The sequence below is a fragment of the Amblyomma mixtum genome, chromosome 5 (genome assembly GCF_055824585.1).
Source record: "Amblyomma mixtum isolate Tamu chromosome 5, ASM5582458v1, whole genome shotgun sequence".
In the NCBI taxonomy this organism is placed as follows: Eukaryota; Metazoa; Arthropoda; class Arachnida; order Ixodida; family Ixodidae; genus Amblyomma; species Amblyomma mixtum.
Window position 1 is genome coordinate 178095205 of NC_143016.1, and position 23759 is coordinate 178118963.

The window sequence follows — 23759 nt, forward strand, 5'->3', positions numbered from 1 at the left end:
GTGGTCACAGAAGGCAACCTGTCCCTTTTGCTCACCTACAGCATCTGCACAGCGCAGAGCCTCGTCTATCTCAGCGACAGCTGATCTGAGCTCCTGATGACTAACTTTACCAACGAACCTGGCATCTTTTTCGTGCTACTGCCATCGCATTCGCCAGCCTCTTAGCGGAGATTTCTGAATGTCTCACGTTCGAAGCTGTTGGAATTGTGCACCCATTTCTTGACGATCTTGATATTAGTTCGGAACTCTCAGCTACTCAACGCCGAGAACTACATGCTGTCCTACTCGAGTGCACTACCTGTTTTGCATCTTCTTCTTCGAAAGTACAACAAACGGTTCTTCAGCACCGCATCATTACGTAGGACGATGCCCGCCTGATCCGCCAGCACCGTACTGCATTTCACCGATGGAATGTGAGTCGGTCCAAACGGAAGGGAAGGAGATGCTTTCTGATGGAATCATTCAACCTTCCAACAGCAAATGGTTGTCTCCTCTCATGCTGGTGAAGAAGAAGGATGGAACCCTCCACTTCTGTGTAGATTATAGAAATAAAATAACATCACTACAAAAGATGTTTACCTGCTGCCCCTTATCAATGACTGGCTCAACAGACTTCGTCGCGCCCAGTAATCCTCCTAAATTGACTTGGAAGAGCGGGATGAGTGAGACCATGAGAAACCTGCTTCCATCACCCTCGACAGCCGGTAAGAATTTACAGTGCTGCCTTTCGACCTCTGTTCAACGCCAGCAACTTTCCAGTGCATGATGGATACTGTTCTTTCTGGCCTCAAATGGCAAACTTGTTTGGGTTGTCTCAGATGATGTCCTCGTGTTCTCCTAAACCTTTGCCAAACACCTTGAAAGCCTGCATATAGTATTAGATGCCCTCTGGTCGGCCAACTTAGCGCTCAAGCCCGAAAAGGGCCACTTTAGGTACAAAGAATTTCTCGGTCATCTTGTAAGTGCCGATGGCATTAGGCTCGACCCCGAGACAACTGTACTGTCACCGATTTCCCCATTCCTACAACCAAGAAAATCGTGACATGCTTCCTGGATCTCTGCACGTACTACTGCCGGTTCATCGCCGACTTTTCCAAGATTTCCACACCCCTTACACACCTCACACGCGACGATACACAGTTCGTGTGGGCTGCCAAACAATAGGAGGCTTTTGCAGAGCTGTGCAGGCAGCTCCAAACAGTCCCCGTTCTTGTGCACTTTGATGAAGACACTGACATCGAGGTCTAGACAAACGCCAGCAACATTGGCCTAGGCGCTGTACTTGTCCAACACCAAGGTGACATGGTGTCATTGTGGATGCAAGCCACTCACTCTGTCGTGCCGAAACAAACTATCCTACTACGGAAAAGGAATGCCTCACGGTTGTGTGGGCAACCGTGAAATTTTGGCCTTACCTCTACGGCCACCCCTTTCAAGTAGTTACCTACCATCATCCTTTGTGCTGGCTGGCCAATCTTCACGACCCATCGGGGTGCCTAGCCCAATATAGCCTCCACCTGCAAGAATTCGACTACACCATTGCGTATAAATCTGGCCAGAAGCACGAAGACACTGCTGCACTGTCGCGCGGACCCATAGGATTAGCCGATGAGAGCATTGGGACGAGAGTTGTTTTCTTGGAGTTGTGAGCGACTTAGACGTAATGACCCGACAGCAAGTTGACCAAAACCTGTTGTCTGTCATCAATTATCAGGAGGGCCAAGCTGCTGATATACCTCGGCAGTTTTCTAGAAACCTGTCTGCCGTCTGTCTCCGGAACAGCATTTTGTTCAAGAAAACACCATCGAATGTTACGTCGGAGGATGCCGCAAGTGCCAGCGTCGTAAGGCACCGCCTCTCAAGCCCGTGGGTTTGCTCCATTCTATGCACCGCCTTGGACGCCGTTTGACCAAGTCACCCCCAACCATCTGGGCCCATTTTCTGTGTCATCGGCCGGTCACAAGTGGATTATAGTTGCGACCGACTATCTAACACAGTATGTGGAAACCAAGGCGGTGCAGTTTGGCACGTCATCTGAGATTGCCAAGTTTTTTTATGCAGCAAATCATGTTGCATCATGGTGCACCGTCGCAAGTAATCACCCATCGAGGCATAGGTTTTATGGCACAGTTCATGCACGAGCTGATCCATCGCAAAACCACAGACAAACAGGCTTATAGAGAGAGTCAACAGAGCCATCGCCGACATGATCGCAATGTCCGTAGACTCCCAGCACAAAACTTGAGACACAGCCGCCGCGGTGGCTCAGTGGTTATGGTGCTCGGCTGCTGACCCGAAAGATGCGGGTTCGATCCCGGCTGCGGCGGTTGAATATCTTTGGAGGCGAAATTCTAGAGGCCCGTGTACTGTGCGATGTCAGTGCACGTTAAAGAACCCCAGGTGGTCGAAATTTCCGGAGCCCTCCACTACGGCGTTTCTCATAGCCTTAGTCGCTTTGGGACGTTAACCTAACCAAAACTTGAGACAAGATTCTCCCGTACATTGTACACGCCTACAACATGGCCGTCCAATAGACGACCCACTTTACATCATTTCGACTGGTTACTGACGTGACGTACAGACTATGTTGGATGCCATGCTTCCATGATGCACTGATGATTACCCGCTCATGCCGGATGCCGAGCATTTTGCTCAGTGCGCCGAGGAAGCACGTCAACTTGCCCGCGTTCACGTTCAGCGGAAGCAGGCCTCAGATGCACGCCGCTACAACCTCCGTCATTGACACGTCACATACCATCCCGGAGACCAAGTTTGGTTGTGGACCCCGATACGCCGCCCAGGCTTGTCTGAAAAACTGAAATGCCATTACTTTGGATCTTACAAAGTTTTGCGCCATGTCATAGAAGTGACCTATTAAGTTCTTCCAGATGGGACTTTGAAGCATCAGCATTGCCTATTCCACTCCGAGGTTGTGCACATTGTCCGTATGAAACCATGCTTCACGTGGTGATGTGCATTACGCTATGCATTCACCTAGTTGTCGCATGGGAAACCTTGGCCTGCATCCCTTATCTATTCTATTCTTGTGCTAATCTTTCTTTTTTTGCTCGTGCTCAAGGAGTAATGCCACCTGGTGTTCTTAGGTGGTGCATGCAGGTGGTAACGTCAGACTGTCTCGTGCTTGCTGGCTGCTGAATGCTGCTAGTGGGAGAACTGTCATTCTGTCTTCCGTGACAATATTGTTCTGATGAGAGGCACACAACTACAGGAGTGGACATAATTTCGGTGCTTGAAAGTTGTACAGACCGGCTTGCATTGGGTGTGGATGGTACGAGGGGCGTTCATTAAAAATTTCCCCTGATCCACTTCCTGTGGACGGAGAGGAATGAAACTTTGCAGATTTATTAGTCCTTCTCTACATAGGTGCCACCCAGGGACACACACTTCTCCCATCTTTTTATGCAACTGCAAACACCTCGCATGTAGGTTGCTCCAAAGGTACATGTTGTGACTTCAGAAATCAGAGCCTCCTCATCTGGAAAATGCTTGTCCTTCGAATATTATTTCATTGTTGGAAAGGGCTGGAAGTTCGATGGTGCGAGGTCGGGTGAATAAGGGGGATGCGGTAGAATTTCAAACCCGCTGCAGCATGCTTCCATCTGGGCAGCATGTGAGTTGTGAACAGGGGCATTGTCTTGCAGAAGGCGGACACCTTTGGTGAGCATGCCACGTCCCTTGCTTTTGATGGCCTTCCGCAATTTCTGCAGCAGTGAAGCATACTATGCCCCAGTAATCGTAGCACCCTTTTCTAGGAAGTCCATCAAGATTACTCCGTGCTGGTCTCAAAAGACTGTGAACATGACCTTGCCCGCCGAGGGCTGGGCACGTGCCTTCTTCGGAGGCGGTGAGTCCAGGTGCTTCCATTGCATCGACTGGACTTTAGTCTTCGGATCAGAGTGATGGACCCAGCTTTAATGCTGTGCAATCAGTCTGTTGAAAAAGTCCTCACGTGGTCAAAAGAGCCTGAGAGCATTCGACTCGTTCCTGCTTTTGGAAAGGTGTGAGCAGCCGGGGAACCCAGTGAGCGCACCTATTGAATGCACCTTACGCATGTGAAGATAGTCCTGAATGATTTTTTCCACGAACCCAACACTAATCTTGACATTTTGGGCTAGGTCTCGAACGATTACACGGCGGCTTTCCAAAATTGCGGCCTCCACTAGCTGGATGCTGTGGTCATCGATAGCGGAGTGTAGTCGCCCTGCAATCGGAGCCATTTCCACCGAAATCCAACCACATTTGAATTGACAATACCAGTTCTTCACTACATCAAACAAATGATGGAGAATCCTCCCCATAAACCTCTTTTATCTCATTGAACGTCTCCCTTGGAATGCGGCCTTTCAAGTACAGGAACTTGATGACTATTCTGTATTCCAATGCATCCATTATCACACCTCACACCACTTCAGCACCTCTAAAAGAAAGACTGTTATTAGTTCAGAGTTCCACATTGGTGCCTGACCTATAGTGACTTAAGTCATTACAGCGCAATAAATGGAAGTGAGTCAGGGGAAATCTTTATTGAACGCCCCTCGTATGTGTGGCAACCAGCGGTGCTCCATCAGTGGTCGGAATCAGGAGTGGTCTTGTAGGAAATTTGCAAAAGAAGCTTGAAAGGCTCGGAATAACTGAATAGTTCATGGCAGTGCACTGCGTCTTGCACCAAGAAGCACTAGATAGCAAAACACTGAATATGAAATCTGTTGCAGACATTGAGTTCAGCGCAGTGAACTTATATCGTTCAAGAGCGCTCAGCCACCGTTAGTTCACCTCTCTGTTAGGTGAGGAAAATGCAATCATAAGGAGATCAGTGTGGTTACTGAAAAAAGCTCTGTAGAACTCTCCAGGTCTATGAGCATTGCATCTCATTTTTTGTAGAGTTTTTTATCACTTGTGCTTGAAGAAACTGCTCGGAACTGTCTGTCAAGTCAATAGTCAACTTCACTTCACACTGTTAGAAAAATGCGACTCAGTCACCAAGCATTCCTTAACACTGCACAAAAATGACCAAGTCTCAGCTGAGCAGAAGCACAGATGTTCGGTCCGGTTGGCGTCAATCACAACACAAAAAAACGAGAGGATGAGTGTAGCGCTCGTCTTGTCATGTTCATACCCTCTCTGCGTCCCCGTTTTTTTTCATGCACTATGAACTTTTTTAACATGTCTTAGCTGAGGACAGCTTCGAGATTGTCATTCCAAGACTTGGCACTGCGCTCATGGAGTATGTTGTGAGCATTGACAAGAGGTCTAGGAATGTAGAGCTGCAGGTCACTCATCCTTTCTGCACCCTTCCTCGTGTCCTGTCGGATGTTGTGCTTCCCTCTCTTGAGCAGCTACAAGAGACTGCTGAGAAGGTCTCTGCCTGGCTTACAAGAAAATCAGGTGGAGATGTGAAACTTTTTTATTTGTTCATCATATTGTAACGTACTTGCTGACGAAGGGGGGCTTTATTAGCAGGCACGAAAGGGAAGGCCAGGCAAGCTGGGGCAACAACAGCGACAGACTCCACACGGCGCGAGCCCTACTTCGTCGTCGTCGCCCTACTTCGTATGCGCCACCTGGCAATACTAGGTGGCATTATTCTCCCCTTATGAAGGAAAAAAAAAAAGAGCGCTGTCGCTGTCGACGTAAGGGTGAAACAAAAAATAAACAAAAAATAAACAAAAAGAAAACAAGCAAACTGCCGCAACTGAAGCGCGCGAAAACATCAGCACGGTTGCGTCACCGTGTATAGTACGGCTTAAGCCGCACAACGTGCACAATGTCAGAGTCGGGCTGTCGGCGTCGCGGTTGCGCAGCACCGTCCGGAACCACTTCATAGTTAACCTCACTCACACGCCGTACCACTCTGTAAGGGCCAAAATAGCGGGAGAGCAGTTTCTCACACAAGCCTTGGCGACGAACAGGAGTCCACACCCAGACTTGGTCACCGGGTTTGTAGACAACCTGTCGGTGGCGAAGGTTGTAACGGCGCGCATCCGAGCTCTGCTGTTGCCCGATGTGCACGCGGGCCAGCTGACGGGCTTCTTCAGCACGTTGGGCAAACTGTTGGGCGTCTGGGGCGAGTTGGTCATCCTCTGGGCACGGGAGCATGGCATCAAGCATGCTCTGGACTTCGCGTCCGTACACAAGGCGAAACGGGGAGAAGCGCGTAGTTTCCTGCAGGGCGGTGTTGTAGGCAAAGGTGACATACGGCAGGACCTCATCCCAAGTTTTGTGTTGAACATCTACGTACATGGACAACATGTCCGCAAGGGTCCTGTTTAATCGTTCGGTCAAGCCATTGCTCTGCGGATGGTAGGCCGTGGTCTTGCGGTGTGTTGTGCAGCTCAGCCGAAAGATGTGGTCGATTAGTTGCGCTGTAAACGCCGTCCCTCTGTCTGTAATCACGTGCGAAGGAGCGCCATGTCGCAGGACGATGTTGTGCATGAAAAACTCTGCGACTTCTGAAGCTGTGCCACGAGGGATCGCCTTGGTCTCGGCGTAGCGAGTCAAATAGTCGGTAGCAACTATGATCCACTTATTGCCGCCCTGCGACAAGGGGAAAGGGCCGAGGAGGTCCATGCCGATCTGGTCGAACGGAGCGCGAGGGGCAGTAACGGGCTTGAGAAAACCCGCCGGCTTAAGTGGTGGCGTTTTCCGGCGCTGGCATTCTCGGCAGCTTTTAACGTATCGTTTGACATCAGCAGAAAGTCCAGGCCAGTAATACATGTTCCGCACTCTGGCGAGCGTACGTGAAAAGCCCAAGTGGCCAGACGTGGGCTCATCGTGGCAGGCGAAAAGAACGTCAGATCGGAGGTCGGCTGGAATGACGAGAAGGTAAGGGCGATCGTTGCCTCTCGAGTTCTTCTTGTACAAGAGACCTTGCCGCAAACAGAAGGAGCCAAGACGTCGAGAGAAGTGGCGAGGTATAACCGTATCACTACCTTCAAGGGCGTCAATGAGAGGGCGAAGGTCCGAGTCCGCCCTCTGCCGAGTCAGTAGGTCGGAGGCGGTGAGAGTACCAAGGAAGCCGCTGTCGTCATCGGGCGCTGCGTCGGCAGGATCAACTGGTGCACGCGACAGTGTGTCGGCGTCTTCGTGTCTGCGGCCGGACTTGTAAACAATAGTAATGTCAAATTCCTGGAGCCGTAAGCTCCAGCGTGCCAGGCGTCCAGATGGGTCTCGCAAATTTGCCAGCCAGCATAGGCAGTGGTGATCGGTGACCACTTTGAATGGGCGGCCGTAAAGATAAGGGCGAAACTTCATGGTGGCCCACACGACCGCAAGACATTCTTTTTCAGACGTGGAGTAATTGCTCTCGGCGCGGGAGAGAGTACGGCTAGCATAGGCGATAACCCTCTCAAGGCCGTCTTGGTGTTGAACAAGGACCGCGCCAAGACCGATGTTACTGGCGTCGGTGTGAACCTCGGTATCGGCATCTTCGTCGAAGTGCGCAAGAACGGGAGGTGTTTGAAGGCGCTGGCGGAGCGTAGAGAAAGCGGTCTGTTGCTCAGTGGTCCAGACAAAGGAGGTGGTATTCCTTGTGAGGCGCGTCAACGGCTCAGCAATCGTGGAAAAGTCCGCAATAAAGCGCCGATAATACGCACAGAGACCCAGGAAGCGCTGGACAGCTTTCTTGTCGGTCGGAACGGGAAAACGTGCGACGGCGGCAGTCTTTTCGGGGTCCGGCCGCACTCCCTCAGCGCTCACAACGTGACCCAGAAATTTGAGCTCTTCGTAACCGAAATGGCACTTCTGGGGCTTCAGGGTAAGGTCTGCCGAGCGGAGGGCTTCGAGGACAGCCCGCAGGCGCTGGAGATGTTGATCAAACGTTTCCGAAAAAACTACGACGTCGTCCAAGTAAACAAGACAGCTTTGCCACTTGAGGCCTGTGAGGACGGTGTCCATCATCCGTTGGAACGTAGCCGGGGCGGAGCACAAACCGAAAGGAAGCACTTTAAATTCATAGAGGCCATCTGGAGTCACAAAGGCGGTTTTTTCGCGGTCCCGTTCGTCTACTTCAATTTGCCAATAGCCGCTCTTTAAGTCAATGGATGAGAAGTACTTAGCGCGCCGTAATCTATCCAGCGAGTCATCAATGCGCGGCAACGGGTAGACGTCCTTTTTGGTCACACTGTTCAGTTTGCGATAGTCGACACAAAACCGGAGAGTGCCGTCCTTCTTCTTAACAAGGACTACAGGTGAAGACCACGGGCTTTGGGAAGGTTGAACAACGCCGTCGTCAAGCATTTCCTGAACCTGAGTTTGGATAACCGCCCGTTCTTTAGCAGAAACACGATAAGGCTGCTGTCGTATAGGGCGAGCGTCGTCATAGGTGATGATGCGGTGCTGCGTGATGGGTGTTTGACGAACCTTCGAGGAGGAAGCGAAGCACGACTTGTATTCCTTCAGCAGCTGTTCCAAAGCCAGGCGTTGCTCCCGAGACAGGTGGCAGTTTATGTCGACGTTTTCAAGGGAAGGTTCGTCAGTGCCGGCTGCCGCGGACGCAAAACAAACGGGAATATCGGTAACGGGCTCGGCAGAAGCGATAGCAGTTCCTGCAAAAAGGTGCCGGTATTCATTAGAAAAATTAGTGACCAGGACCGCAGACCGGCGCCACCACGAAGCGTCAGTAGACTGCGAGCGGCGCAGATGCCTTGAGTAAGCAGGAGTGAACGGTTAGCCGCGGCGACTGCTTCTGCGTCATGCAAGTCATTGCAAGTGACTTCAACCAAAACACTGCTCCGTGGCGGCAACGTGACACTGTCTGCAGAAACACGAAGGGCGGCACTGCGGTGGCAAGAGTCGGCGAGGTGGGTCGCATTACTGGTCGAAAAGGTGATGATTCGTCGGCGGAGGTCGATGACAGCACCATACTCCCGCAGAAAGTCAATGCCGATAATGAGATCGCGGGAGCAATTGCACAGAACTACACAACTGACGACAAACGTAGATCCCTGAATCTGAACGCGAGCCGTGCAAATACCCTTTGGAGTAACGAGATGACCACCGGCAGTACGGAGATGCACTACAGAACAAGGCGTAAGGACTTTTTTTAGAAGAGTCTCCAATTTATCACTGATAATTGAATAGTCGGCCCCGGTGTCCACTAATGCACTGACTCTGTGACCGTCGAGAAGAACAGGTATGTCCAAGGAAACGCAGCTGTTTTGGTCAGATGACGGTACTATCTGTTCACGGTCGGAGCGTAGCGGCGGCGGCGGGAGGTCTTCAGCGCAGCGACTCCCAGCGACCTCGCCCCCGAAGGTCGCTGGTCTCAGTTTTCTCGGCGAGGGCTCGGCGAGCGACCCTGTACTGCTCGCGGGGAGCTGTGCGGGTTCGGGGAAGAGCGCCGCGGAGAAGATGAGCGCGGCTGATGCGGCGCACGGGCTGAAAGTCGCTGTTCCGCGAGGAAGTCTTCAATGGCTGGAGGCCGGTGGCCAAACCGGGGTCTGGGCGAATCGGCTCGAAAGCCCTGCAGACCGAGGCGTCGATAAGAGCAATTGCGGTAGAGATGGCCTGGTTCTCCGCAGTGAAAGCAGAGTGGCCGGTTGTCAGGTGTGCGCCAGACATCGGCCTTCCGCAAGTGCACTCGGCGATCGTCGAAATACGGGACTGGTGGAACTGGGGACAGCGGTGCAGGAGGCGTTACTGGAATCGGCGGTGGCGAAGCTGCAGCCGGGCGTCTCGCAACTTCGGCATAGGTGGGGCGGCTGTAGTCTCCCGGCAGAGGTGGTGTTTCGACGGTAGGACCCCTGAACGCCTGTTGCACCTCCTCGCGAACAAGAGCGGAAATCGAACCAAGTGCAGACTGCGAAGGGCTGCAAAACTTGAGGACCTCTTCACGCACGATGGTGCGAATCAGTTCGCGCAAATTGTCAGGGTGGCTCCTGGAGGTGGCAAACGATTCGGTGACTGCAGCAGCATGCACGGGCCGGTTGTAAGTCGCAGAACGTTGTTGAAGAACCTTTTCCATCGTCGCGGCCTCTGCAAGGAATGCAGCGACGGTCGATGGTGGGCTGCGCACGAGGCCTGCAAAGAGCTGTTCTTTGACGCCGCGCATGAGTTGGCGCACCTTTTTCTCTTCGGGCATGGCCGGGTCAGCTCGCCGGAAGAGCCGAGTCATATCCTCCACGTACATGGCTACAGACTCATTCGGCATTTGAATGCGAGACTGCAAAGCCCGTTCAGCCCGTTCTCGGCGATCCGTGCTGGTGTAGGTCTCCAGCAGGCGTCGGCGGAACTCATGCCATGATGTTAGCGCATCTTCTCGGTTCTCGTACCACGTACGTGCCCCATCCTCCAGGCTAAAGAAGACGTTTCGAAGCTTGGCTGCGTCGTCCCACTGGTTGAACGAAGCCACGCGTTCAAACTCGACCAGCCAGTCTTCGACGTCTTCGAGCTGACTGCCATGGAATGGTTTGGGCAGTCGCGGATTCTGCAAGGTATAGTAGGCTGCAGCTGGCATAACAGGCCGATGGGTGGGTGCTCTTGCAGACTCCAAAAGCCCGTGTTCGGGAGGTAGGCCTTGGTTTCTCCGGCTAGCACGGTGCACAGGGGTGTCCACCAGCGAAGGACTGGAGCCCAGGGTATGCGGAGGAGTATTAGACATATACAGGGATTAGACATATACCCAGCACCTCCACCAGACTGTAACGTACTTGCTGACGAAGGGGGGCTTTATTAGCAGGCACGAAAGGGAAGGCCAGGCAAGCTGGGGCAACAACAGCGACAGACTCCACACGGCGCGAGCCCTACTTCGTCGTCGTCGCCCTACTTCGTATGCGCCACCTGGCAATACTAGGTGGCAATATACACACTAAAGTTCCACATGCTTAGCACACTGCATCCACAGTTTCTTCAACTCTACCACAAAAATAAATAAATAGAACCTTGTCACTGAAAAGATGCTCAGCTGTGACAACCACCCCCTAGTCACTTTAAAATTGTCGGTCCTTCAAAGTATTCCAGGTTTTAAAACACAGAGTTGTCAAAGGGAGAAGGATCTGATAGTTTTATGGATTGTCTAGGCCAGGGGTTTTAAAACTGGGTTCCACAGAGCCCGTGAGTTTCTTGTAGTGCTCTTGGAGGTGTTTCCCAAGCACCTAAATTCAAGCATGCCTCAATTCTCAGCTTTCCTTTTGGGACTAATCGCACTGGCATTGTTGATTCCAGACTATTTCATTCTAGGGCCGGTCATTATTAACTGAGTTTGGGTATTTCTTGAGCTGCCATACGTCCTCATGCTCCTTTTTTGCATGTCAGACCGGAAGGGGATAGAAGCCAAGGCACACGTGTTTCCTCAGCACCTTTCAAAAGCCGGCGGGGTTCCCCAGGGCTGCAAGAATGGTTTAGCTTTGCTAAGCAGCTCATAGTGCAGTTGAGATCTCCATTGACCCAAGGACCCAGTTGTGTGCCTTTCTTCTCCTCAAAATCAACCGAGCCTAAAACGGAAAGGCGCATACAACTGCCTCAATTTGTAGTCGGATGCCACCTCCTGTTCACAGTGTGATTAAGCTGTCCACTGACTCAGTGAGTCAGTTACACTTGCTGCTCAGAGACTTCACACACACAGAGACACACATCGTTGAAACCCAAGGAGTGGGCTAGAAGTGCTTTCGCACTAAAAATACTTTGAGAATCCTTGGTTGAAGCGCTCAAACCCCAAATTTGCGGAAACACCTGTCATCTTGCCCACCTTGTGGCCACGCACGTTGTCTTGCATTGTCTTTCCCTCACTGCCTTTAACCAACACAGCAGGCTGCAGGAGTTGTGCAGGCTCTTGATTGAAAGGGTGTAAGATGACACAGAGGTGTCTGTGCATCGTATATTTAAACATATCAGAAATCACTTCACATGATGCATCGCCATGAGGTCAAGAACCTTACAAGACACTAGTTGACAACATGTGCAAAATCTTTTTTTTTTTTAAGCCGCGCATGAAGGCTGCACTTGACTTCAACTTGAAGAAAAATAAAAAAAGGGTTTGTAGCAAAAGCAGTGTCACACATTCTTAGCAGAAGCAAGCAGTGTGAGAGTGTAAAAAATAGACCGGCGACAGAAGCAGTGACTGGGCCAGGACAGCACATCCCTATGCTATATGCCTCGTGGGGAAAGCAACCCAATAAGCACTGAACGTCCCTTGGATGTCCTGAAGACCTCCTGAACGTCCACAGGACGTCCAGAGGAGTTTCAATGTCCATTAGGAAGGCATGCATGCATGAAAAGTGTTTAAAGGATAAATGGCCAGTCTGGACGGCTTGTCTGGTCATCTTCAAAAACCGCCCTTGGCATGTTACAACCTGCTAGTGAGCTTGATTCGCCATCTTGGCTCCCGCTGCGGTGGCTCAGTGGTTATGGCACTCGGCTGCTGGCCCTAAAGACACGGGTTTGATCCCGGCTGTGGCAGCTGAATTTCGATGGAGGTGAAATTCCAGAGGCCCGTCTACTGTGCGGTGTCAGTGCACGCTAAAGAACCCCAGGTGGCCGAAATTTCAGGAGCCCTTCGTTCCCTACGGCGTCCCTCATAGCCCGAGTCGCTTTGGGACGTCAAACCCTAATAAACCAAACCAATAAACCAAATCACCATCTTGGCTCACATTCTGGTGCACCCCTTCACTGGCATAGCTCTGTTTGTACTGCCGTGAGTGCTCATTTGGCCTGTGCCGAGGAGAAAATGTTGCCCTGGAACTGTGCTGCTGCTGCTGCAGGGCTTCAGTGCCAAGCTGCTCAACCAGCTGCTGCTCAAGTCTGAGATGTACATCCGGAGCTGCTCCAGTGGCCGGCTGCGGGCAGCCTCGGAGGCCGGACTGCAGAGCTCCTGCCCTTACCTGGACGTGACCTCCTCGTGCCTGCCCGTCCGCAAGCGCACCCTGTCGCTCGGCATCATTCCCCTGGCCAACTTCCGCTCCGAGGTGCTCAGCCCCCAGCAGGTGAGCCACCGAGAATCAGTGGAGAGAGAAGGCTCGGTGCGCAAACTGACTCATTCTTGAAGGGACTTTTTTTGCTTTGCTATTGTCTACCTGGCAACAAAAGATGAATATTTAGCTGAGAAATTTAGCTTTAAAGTTGGAGTGTTTTTTTTTTCCCTGCACTCCGATTCAAACTCAGAACATTCTGACACATCCTCACCGAAAATGTGTGTGCTCCATGATTGCTGGGAGGCAAGTGGTGCAGTCTAGCAACAGCCAAACTCAAAGCTACCACTAGCCAACCATTTCATGCATGTTCATCATCATCATCATCATCAGCCTGACCACGCCCACTGCAGGGCAAAGGCCTCTCCCATGTCTCTCCAATTCACCCTGTCCTTCGCCAGTTGCAGCCACCATATTCCCACAAACTTCTTAATCTCATCCGCCCACCTAACTTCCTGCTGCCCCCTGCTATGCTTGCCTTCTTTTGGAATCCACTCCGTTACCCTTAAGGACCAGCGGTTATCTTGCCTTCGCATTACATGCCCTGCCCAAGCCCACTTCTTCCTCTTGATTTCGACTAGGATGTCATTAACCCGCGATTGTTCTCTCACCCACTCCGCCCGCTTCCAATCTCTTAGCATTACGCCTATCATTTTTCTTTCCATAGCTCGCTACATTGTCCTTAACTTAAGCTGAACCCTCTTTGTTAGCCACCACGTTTCTGCCCCATAGGTGAGTACCGCTAGGATACAGCTGTTGGATACTTTTCTCGTGAGGGATGTTGGTAAACTGCCATTCATGATCTGAGAGAACCTGCCACATGCGCTCCACCCCATTCTTATTCTTCTAGTTATTTCCCTCTCATGATCCGGATCAGCTGTCACTACCTGCCCTAAATAGACATATTCTCTTACTACTTCCAGCACCTCGCCACCAATTGCGAACTGCTGTTCTCTTCCTAGACTGTTGAATATTACTTTGGTTTTCTGCATGTTAACTTTTAGCCCCACCGTTCTGCTCTGCCTGTCTAATTCCATTGATCATGCTTTGCAGTTCATGTCCTGAGGGACTTAGCAAGGCAATGTCATCAGCGAATCGCAGATTACTTAGGTATTCTCCATTAACTTTTATCCCCAACTGTTCCCATTTCAGGCCCCAGAATACCTCCTGTAAACAGGCAGTGAATAGTATAGGCGAGATCGTGTCTCCCTGCATGACACCTTTCTTTATTGGAATTGTATTGCTGACTTTATAGAGAACTACGGTAGCTGTGCAATCGTTATATATATCTTCCATTATTTTCACATAACACTCTTCTGCACCCTGATTCCGCAATACCTGCATGACTGCTGAGGTTTCTACTGAGTCGAATGCTTTCTCGTAATCAGTGAACGCTGTATATAGGGGCTGGTTATATTCTGCGCATTTCTCTATCACCTGATTGTTAGCGTGAATGTGGTCTATTGTTCGAGTATCCTTTATGAAAACCTGCCTGATCATTTGGTTGATTGAAGTCTAAGGTTGTCCTGACCCTATTAGCTATTAGCTGTACCTTTTTCATTAGCCGCCACTTTCCTGCCCCATAGGGGAGTACTGGTAAGATGCAGCTGTTGTATACCTTTCTCTTGAGGGATATGGGTAAAAAGGCCTCCCTACACCTCTCCAATTAGCCTCGTCCTGTGCCTACTGCGGCCCCTTATTTCTGCAAATTTCTTAAAGGGACTCTGAGGAAAGGTATGCCTAGGGTGTTAAAAAGCGCCGCTTCACAAATATCCTCCAGCAAGAATTTTTTTAGTGCGTCATATGGTCAGAATTTTAATTTAGCAACCGATGCACCAGTGGGGGGCGCAGCTATGCATAGCAACCGTGACATCACACAGTAGCGGTAGAACGAGCGTGCGCGCGTCGGCGGTGGCAGCTGCACCGCCACTCCTTTGCCAGACGTCTCGTTGCAGTTGAGTGAGTGAGACGCACGGCTCCGAAGTGGCCCAGTGATTCCGTGGTTCGGGAAGCGGCAGTGGGTTGACCACAAGGCTTTCGCCAAGCACACTTTAGAATTTCCAAAGTGTCTTCGGTATTTTTTTTATGTCTCCCACAGCTGCGAAACCAATAGAGCAGGTGCTTGGAAAGCAGAGGGTAAAATTTGTAAATTGGTTTTTGAGGAAAGGAAATGCGCAGTATCTGTCACACATCTCGTGTACACCTGAACCAGAGGGAAGGGGCATAACTGCACTCTTGGAACAGTGGACACCTCAATCTAGCTTAGGTGGTGTGCCCCACATGCTTTGGCATTGACAACATTGTGCCAGAAGCAAAGGCTGCCACTTGCCAGGGTGGCAGGGTGGGTGGGGACTTTAATTGTATAAAGACAAGCGGGAATTTCTTACCACTTATGCCGGAGAACATCCTGTTCCTCTCACTTGTAACGGCTTCCACAGCTGTGACATCCTCGCGAAATACTTGCGCAGACCTTGTCTTTGAGAACCAGGCATTGGTGCAGCAAGTTGAGTGTATATCCATCTATTTCTCCATCCACAAAGCTTCCTTCATGACAATCAAGAACTGTTAATGGAATGTTCCTTGACGAAGGATTATGTGTGAAAAATAACAAGTTGTCTGTAATTGTACATACATGTCTTGCTTGAATTCTTTGCCTCAATCTATCGAAAAGCTGAAACAGCTGATGAGTTGCGCTCAAATTTCGCATTAGGAAGTAACATAATCGTCGGCAATTTTTTTTCACAAGGACAACAGGCGATGCCCAAGAGCTGCTTGAGGGCTGAATGACGCCATTTTGAATCATTTGGTCAACTTGCTCTTCAATAGCCTGGCACTTGATGGCAGAAAAACGATAGGGGCACTGCCGCAACGGCGCGTAGGCACCAATGTCGATGCGATGGGTGATGGTGGGAGTTCAGCCCAAGGAACTTTGGTGAGCATCGAAGGAAGAGTTGAACTGATGAAAGAGGGTGAGAAGCTCTGTTCTTGGCGGTAGAGGAAGATCGACGTCATCGAGCGTCAGAACAATTCGGTAGAAGAGGGATCTGGCACAGAGGCAGGTGGCTTGAGCACGTTCATGGCGAGGTGCGATGTATTGTCGGTCTCCTCGCGGATGAGCAGAGATGCAATGGGCTGCACACTGCCAAAGCGTTCACCAAGACGCACAGCGGTAGCGAGGAAAACGGGTTAGGAACCAAAAGTGTTGAGAGACCAGCGGAGACAGTTAGTACAGCGCAATGCAATGGAAGACACTTGTGGTGCAGTAAAGTATAGGCTGAAGTAAAGAGGACAGTGTCGTCGCTGAGAGTTGCAAGAGAGGTGAACAAGAACAGAACATCATGGGGGAATGTCGATGTCTTCGGCGGCGAGGGCTTTAACACAGGCAACTGAAGGTGTAGCATCCGGCAAAGGATTTGGCAGAGAAGAAAACCCGACTTCCACTCAAGCACAGTCAGTGATAGCTTCATGGCAGGAAAGGAAATGCCAGCCCAGAATAACAGCATGGGAACAGGAAGGCCGTATAACGAATTTTATCGTGTAGAGGGAGTCCTGAACCACAACTCGAGCGGTACACGCTGCGGAAGGCTTGATGTGCTCAGAACTGGCCGTTAGCAGCAATAGTCCAGCACTCGGTGTCTACCTTTTTCAGCAAGCGACAAAACTTTTCTTCCGTGACAGAAATTGCAGCACCAGTGTCCACAAGCGCCATGACAGAAATGCGCTCAACAGAAACTTCGATCAGATTAGCAGATGATATGTGAGGCCTTGGAGAGTTTGACGGGGATGCAGTTCTCACCTCAGGAACTGCGGCACCTAGTTTTCCTCCTGAGTAGTAGTGGGGTGACGTCGCATAGGAGGGGTGGAGCGGCGCCTTGGTGAAAGTGAACGGTGTCTTGAAAGGCCCGAACGGTCAGGAGGAAAAGGATGAGTGGACAGCAGCTCAGCAGGCCCGGAGTACTGACTACTCAGAAGCCTGAGAAGGTGGCGCGTAGACTGGGAGACGACGATGGCAAAGCCGTGCCAGGCAGGCCGCAAGTGGCAAATAGGCCGGTTGTCAGTGGTGCACCAGAGATTGGTGACTCGCGGAGCTCGTTGAAGATAAGGAGCTGCCACTCATGCAGGTACTGGAGACGAAGGATAGGTAGGCGGTCGTGGGCTGGCGATGATCTCCACATATGTCAGCGGAACAGCAAGTGGTGGCAGCGGCGGATGGCCAACGACACCGGTATGACAGCGGAGCAGCGACAGATGGTGGCGTATAGGCGGGTGGAAGATTCATGGAAACCTGCTCTAGGATGGCATGTTGAAGATCCGAAGCCAAATATAGGGCTCGCTCTCGAAGGCTCGGCAGAGGAGATAGCTGATGCGCCACTTCTTCATAAACAAAGTCTTTGATCTGTTGCCACAGCAAGGAGATTTCAGCTACTGGCGTCAGCCCAGCAAGTGACTCAACCTGTCGGGGGTGCTGATGAGTCAGGATCCTCTTCTTGCGCAGCTCCTCAAAGCTTTGGCAGAGGGTGACTTCAGCAATGGTGTGCAAGTCGCACACTAACAGCATCTGAAAGGCGTCATTGTCAGTGCCCTTCAAGATGCATTTAATCTTGTCAGCTTCCGACATGTTGAGGTTCACACATTTGCATAGGTTAATAATGCCTTTGATGTAGCTTGTGAAGCTTTCGCCAACCTGCTGAGACCATTCATGCAAGCGTTGTTCTGCGCGAAGTTTCCGGACAGCAGGACGACTGAACACTTCGGAGAAGGTCATCTTGAAGGCAGGCAAAGTTCGGATGTTCACCTTGTGGTTCCGATTCCACAGGTTAGTCACACCAGTGAGATAAAAAAATTGGCGTTATTTAGTTTTGTTGCATCGTCCATTTTGTTGTAAAGGCTCACCCACTCATAAGACGTGAGCCAGTATTCGACATCCTGCTCTTCAATCCCACTGAAGATGCCCGGGTCCTGTTGGCAGGGGGAGCCAGCGCATATAACAGCTGGGACCACTTGCACGGCTGGATGTTGAACATCTTTAGGAATGACAGGTGGCGGGAGAGTACGGCTGCGGAGTTCTAGGGCTGTTACCCACACCTCCACCAAATGTAAGATGGGGCTTTATTGAAAGAAACTGGAAAGATTGGAGCAGCGACAAAAACAGTTCGAGGCCAGCCAGGTCTAGCACAGACGTACGTGGCAACAGCAAAACGGCTGTAGTGCAGGGCCATCTTCATCTTTGCCATGAGTGTGCGCCGTCTTCTTTACAACTAAATGAATGTGGTCGTAAACTTTAAATGCATATATAACACCTTCGGTATGTCGCTACAGTGTTTCATGCCATACCACTGTGTGAACCACAGTGGTTTGTTCAGACTGATTCTTCAGTCCTGTTGGCATCAATCATATTTCAATGGGAGAAAACTCCTGGCTGTCTAACAACATGGTCATTTAGCACCTGACCAGCCCTGGCCAGTGGCTTTCCTTTGGCTGAGCAATGATAGGCCGTGCATCAGTAACCATGGCAACTGATCTGATGGCTGTCGTCAGTGTATGGGCATAGTGGTCATGGTTATGGGTGGGTCTGCACAAATGTGCACAAATGTTTTGCCATGTGGGGACCTCATACCCTGTGGTTGGCTTCCCCGCAATACACCCTCCTCGGCCGTGTTGCTTTCCCACAATGCACCCTCCTTAGCCATGTTAGTTACTTTAACAAGAGAGAGTGATGGCGTCGCAGCGACACGAGCGCCACAGATGGCATGATTGCTGCACGCGTGTGGGGGAGACGGCCCTCTTTGGCTCAGGAACGGGGACGCACACTGACGTTCGGCGTGAGGCTCCGCTCTTCGCCGGCTGGCGCAAAGCCTCGTGGGAAGGAACGTTCCTCCATATCTCGTCCTGTCCGGCCTCGGAGTTTTCCCTTGCCCTAGCGTGGGCGAACATTCGCTCGTAACCGTGCTGGTGAGTCGGACGTCCTCGATTCCCTGACGTATTTTGTTGCTAGCTGGGGTTATTGTTGTTTTAGCAGTAAACGCCTTGTTTGTGTCAGCCATAGTGTCGTTTCTTTGTTCCTTCAGAGCAAGGCCCGCCATGGTCGGCGTGCGCTCGTAGCATACGCGACCACAGGGTGGGGTCCAGCAGTTTTGAACTGTGTCAGCCGCGGTTAAACGCAGGGGAAAACATATTTATTTCCCCAATTAAAATCCCACTGCCATTATTGCTAAGTCTGCTGTCAGCACATGCCGCTTAACGTCAGATGTGTGCTGGATGATGGGAAGTCAGGGCAGGTATTGCGGAGGAGATAATCTGAAGAAAAAGGTCAAAATACTGCATGGAGCTGAGCGTGGCATAGTTTCCAACGCAAAGATTTTGCCAAACTGCATAGTCCTTATACATCAAGCTCAAAGGTTGCTTTCAATACGTTCAGAAAGCAGGAACGGCGACTTTCAAACAAAAAATTGCCTGTGTAACACCGCATTCTGCACAGCGCTTTTCAGGATCTTTTTCATGGTACGGTACTCAAGCAAGGTGCTCATACTTTCTCGATGTTTGCAGCAGCATTCTGTGCACCACTGTCCCCTGAGGAATTTAAGCCCGTTATACTTAGTGGCACGGGCAGGGACACTTTATTTTTTCTTTTTTTTATGGTCCCACAGTAATTTTTGTCCCCTGAGGAAGCCATGAGTCTGAGGAGTGGCAGTCCGCACAACTTCTGCTCCGATGTGTTTAGGAGAATCCGCTAAGATGGAGGAAATTTGTTATAAGGGAGTGATTACTCATTTGCACCCGCCGAAGTCCAGCCATAAGGCTTCACAGAAACTTCGCAGTTGAAGAAAAATTCGCCCTGGTCCTGGCTTCAAATCAGGGACCACTGCCTCTCCAGGACAGTTGCTCTACTTACTGAGCTACCCAGGGAGGCTCCAAGAGTGACCCATAAACTGACCCATAAGGTGACCCATATGAATGACCCCTGAACCATCCGCCCCCTGGGTTCAGGGCGAATTTTTCCTGTCTTTGAAGAGCTGGTTTTCTTAGAAGGCCATACAACTACGTAGAAGACATTTGGCAGAGCTGCTTTGTTTAAATGGAATTTGGGCTGTAGCGATAAATTGCTGCATTCTTTTACAGAGGCATCTTTCACTGAAAGCAGCCCTTCTATTAGCTAGAAAAGGTCATAAAATTAAATAATACAGATAGGCCATTATTGGAAGCAAACTGCGGTGGCACTAATAGACTTTTCTCACCCGGATACCCATCATCCACTTCCAATCAACAATGGCAAAACTGAGCAACATAGAACATATACTGCAGAGTCTTTTCTTTGTCAATGTGTCGCGCTGCTTCACCATCATGTGAAACCATCAGTTCATGTTGCTTCCAGTTAACAGTCACTCTTCTGGTCTTGATTTAAAGAGTTTGACTTCAGTGGTGGTAAAAAAGGTGCTCCACTTCTAAATTTCCTCAGCAGTTGATGCATGCTCTGGTGCCAAACAAACATCAGCATAGCCAGAAAGAGCAATTGAATTGACTTTTACTGAGAACAAAAATTGGGTGATGTTACAGGGAAGTCACGGCCAAGTGCATTGCCCACTGTGCTTCTTCTCAGATGGCCATGGTGTGGAACTGGCTTCCAGTGCGCATCACCATGCTCCAGCCAGAGGTGATCTACTCCACCAATGAGCATGGCAGCAGCCTGACCAACTTCTACTTCCACACGGACACATGGGAACCCACGCTGCTGGCAATCCTGACCACGCGCGACGAGCGCTTTGGCGCCTACTGCTCGACGCGGTGGCAGGAGCGGGCGCGCAACGCCTACTTCGGCACGGGCGAGACGTTCCTCTTTACGTTCGCGCAGCAGCCGCGGCGCTTCTCCTGGGTCGGCGTGGGCTCCACCCAGGATGTGCCCCACTCAGCCAACTTGTTCATCTCGGCCAATCAGCACATGATCCAGGTTGGAGCTGGGTACGCATCACAAACTCCCTGATCAATCGGAAAGGTCCCACAACCAAGGGTCAAGTGAATTGGGGCATGAAGTATGATTTTATGATGCCACAACATGCCGGAATGGGCGTGCCTCCCGGCATGTTGTGGCATCATTAAATCATACTTCATGTCCAATTCACTGACTGCCTTCCAGATTTTTCTTGCTTGTGGATGCCTTGGTTGCCCCACTTGTGCTAGAAATGTGAACCTGCACATTTTCAGCAAGCAGTTCGGCATGATTAAGCAAGAGATCATAGTTGAGTACTGGAACCATGCTTGTAGCAAAGAGCCAGGGGCGGATTTAAGGGGTTGGCAGAGATGAGAAATTTTCTCTGGTAAAACCATCATTTTTTTCCATGAAGTAAGTCCAACAAATGCGTTGCATAAATAGGACTGCCTCTCTGAAAGTCGCCCATAAATCTACCTCTGACGTAGCAAAGCTGTGTGGAATAGTGGCTGCGCTGTATTTGCGTTTTGCACTTTTCTAGAAATTTCCTGCCTTTGGGATGCACATTTGGTGCAGTTGAGAGTGTGATGAATTAGCAACAAATTCCAATAGTTCATGCACACTCATAATTGCGTTCAGAGCAGTCGTGTGGCCTAGCACCAAATCAAGCTGAACAACATGCATTCTTGCCGTTGAAGCAAAGAGTGGAAAAAGCCTTTCACGCTGTCAGCTGTTGGAATTAGCCCTTGTGCTGCAGTTGTTCGCAGTTCAGCGGCATTCAATGGGTGCGATTGCACTGTTCCGTCAAATCACAAGTACGGTTAACAAGTGGATGTTAATATTGCTTGCAGGAATGGAACGGGGCTGTACATAGACGAGTCCCTCGAGCATGGTCGCACCGAGCATTGCGACACTTTCGACAACAGCCCGCTGGCAAGCAGCAGCGATTTTGTCATCCGCATTCTGGAGGTCATCGGCTTTGCCTGAGCTCCCTGTTCATCTACTGCTGTTGCCACCCTGATGGGGACTTTGTTTCGACAAGTTATGTCCCGTATTGTTCCATATGGCCACAATATGCTTGCTCTTCGGGCGCCTAAACGTGCAGCCTGATTTGGGGTTGCTTGCAGGTGCTATCTCATTAAGTTGAGAGCAGAAAGTGTGATTCCAAGTAATATTCTCATGCTTTCCTATTTATTCCCCACGGTGTACGTACCGCCCGGCTAGAATACTGTAATGCATTCTCATTTTGTTTTAACCGTAGATTTTGACTGCGCAGTCGCGTGTGACATGTTTTATACGTTAATGTTTTGTACGTGTGATGGTTGTCCCCAAAGGAATTGTGAACCTGTTGACAAGCCTCTGGGTCTCATTCCAAAGTAGTCACAGTCCCAGCTGCATGTGTGTGCCATGTTTTACGCTGCTTCAGTGCGTGCTTCAACTATAGTCGCTGAGCAGAGATAAGCGAATAAAATCCTGTCAGCCCGAGATGTGATCCATGGTAACCTAGCAGTGGCGGGGCCCGTCATTGCATCACCCATATGAAGGTGAGTACAAGACACCTAGCCCGCGCCACAGTGAGCCATCAGACACGAAGTGAGATTGGGGTGAATGTTTATTTACACACTACAAATCGGTACATACTCTCACTACAGCGCAGCAGTCACTTCTCCTTGGGCGCCGACTTCTCGATGGGCACCTCCTTGGGCTCGGCCAGCGCGCGGGGCGCCTCGATGCTCAGCGATCCGTCGGCCTGCAGCAGGGAGCGCACCGTGTCGGGGTCCACATCGTCCGGCAGCGTCACGCTGTGCGAGAACTCTCTCACGTACGTCGACTCGCCTTCCTTCACCTCGGAGCGGGCGCGCACCGTGAGCTGGTTGCCCGACAGAGACACCTTGACGTCCTCTGGCTTGAACTGACTCACGTCCAGCTGAAGTTGGAACTTTCCCGCGGTGCCGGTCTCGACGGGCACGTCGCGCGAACGCAGCCAGCGGAACGCCGGCCCGAAGGCGCCCGAGCGGTCCAGGTCGCGGAAGGTGCGGGACATCTCGTGCTCGAAGTGGCGCAGCTGCCGGTCCATCTCGCTGAAGGCATCGCTGATCGTGACTGGGTAGCGCCTCCACAGGCTTCGGCGCGGGCACACCACGAGAGCGCGGCGGCACGGCGTCGTCCACACTCGCATAAACATCGGGCCTGCCATACTGCGTAGTGCTCCACACAGATCCAACGTCCGATTGACGACCCCGCGACGCCTATCCGTCGTATATATAGTCCTTGTTTTAGTCACGTGACTGTGTGACGAGTCTTCCGACGTCGCCGGCCGCGAACAAACGAGATGGTCACGTGCGTGTGTTTGTTGTTGTTTTCGGGTTTTCCTATTGGATAGGTCTGTTCACGTGACCTGACGTCCTGCGTGCAGCGTTTGAAATGTGGCGCGGATGTTCGAGCTGTTTCCAGAACGTTCCGTGATGTGATGACATACATGTTCCCTGTTGCAAGTTCTTGCGCTAGCCAGAGTTGGTTTCAGTTTTCTAGTCGAGGCCTATCTTAAGGTGAATCGAGCTCTTTGTCACAGATGTCAGCACAATTTCTTGACCAGGTAGTACTGGCAAAGCGTTCTTCGGTGTATGCGTGAACTAAATCTCCAAGGTAGTCGCGGATCGCTGTCGTACCTGGCTGTCTGGCGTTCATACCCGGGCGATGTTCAATTTTAAATTTGCCGGTAAATTCATGGGTGAAAATATGGTGAAACTTTGGAAACCTAAATAACCGAAAAATGGCTCAGCATTCCGCTAGCTTGCGATATCCCACACAGCCATTGACGTCCGACGGAAGTCCACCGGTTATCCCGCTTTGGACTTTCGGATGTCCGTCGAAAGTCCCATTTTTTTTGCCCAGCGTCATCCCCGAACGTA

At 51.0% G+C, this 23759-nt stretch overlaps 2 protein-coding genes across 6 annotated transcripts in view; one reads left to right on the forward strand and one right to left on the reverse strand.

The window, feature by feature from the left end:
- The window catches only part of LOC149344911 (GTPase-activating protein skywalker-like), a 64056-nt gene extending 41724 nt beyond the window's left edge, over nt 1-22332 (forward strand). For 4 of the 5 annotated variants that reach the window (XM_089546398.1, XM_089546397.1, XM_089546399.1 and 1 more), the window contains 3 exons: nt 12717-12938; nt 20521-20879; nt 21699-22332. In XM_089546398.1, the coding sequence (XP_089402524.1) occupies nt 12717-12938; nt 20521-20879; nt 21699-21834 (717 nt within the window). In that variant the 3' untranslated portion in view covers nt 21835-22332. The remainder of the gene's footprint in view (nt 1-12716; nt 12939-20520; nt 20880-21698) is intronic. The other variant, XM_089546400.1, reaches the window with a different exon arrangement.
- A 109-nt stretch (nt 22333-22441) lies between these two features.
- LOC149344912 (heat shock protein hsp-16.2-like) lies at nt 22442-23098 on the reverse strand. Its single transcript, XM_089546401.1, has one exon. It carries the CDS (start codon nt 23042-23044, stop codon nt 22508-22510), a length of 537 nt encoding a protein of 178 aa, XP_089402527.1. The 5' UTR covers nt 23045-23098; the 3' UTR covers nt 22442-22507.
- Between the last annotated feature and the right edge of the window lie 661 nt (nt 23099-23759).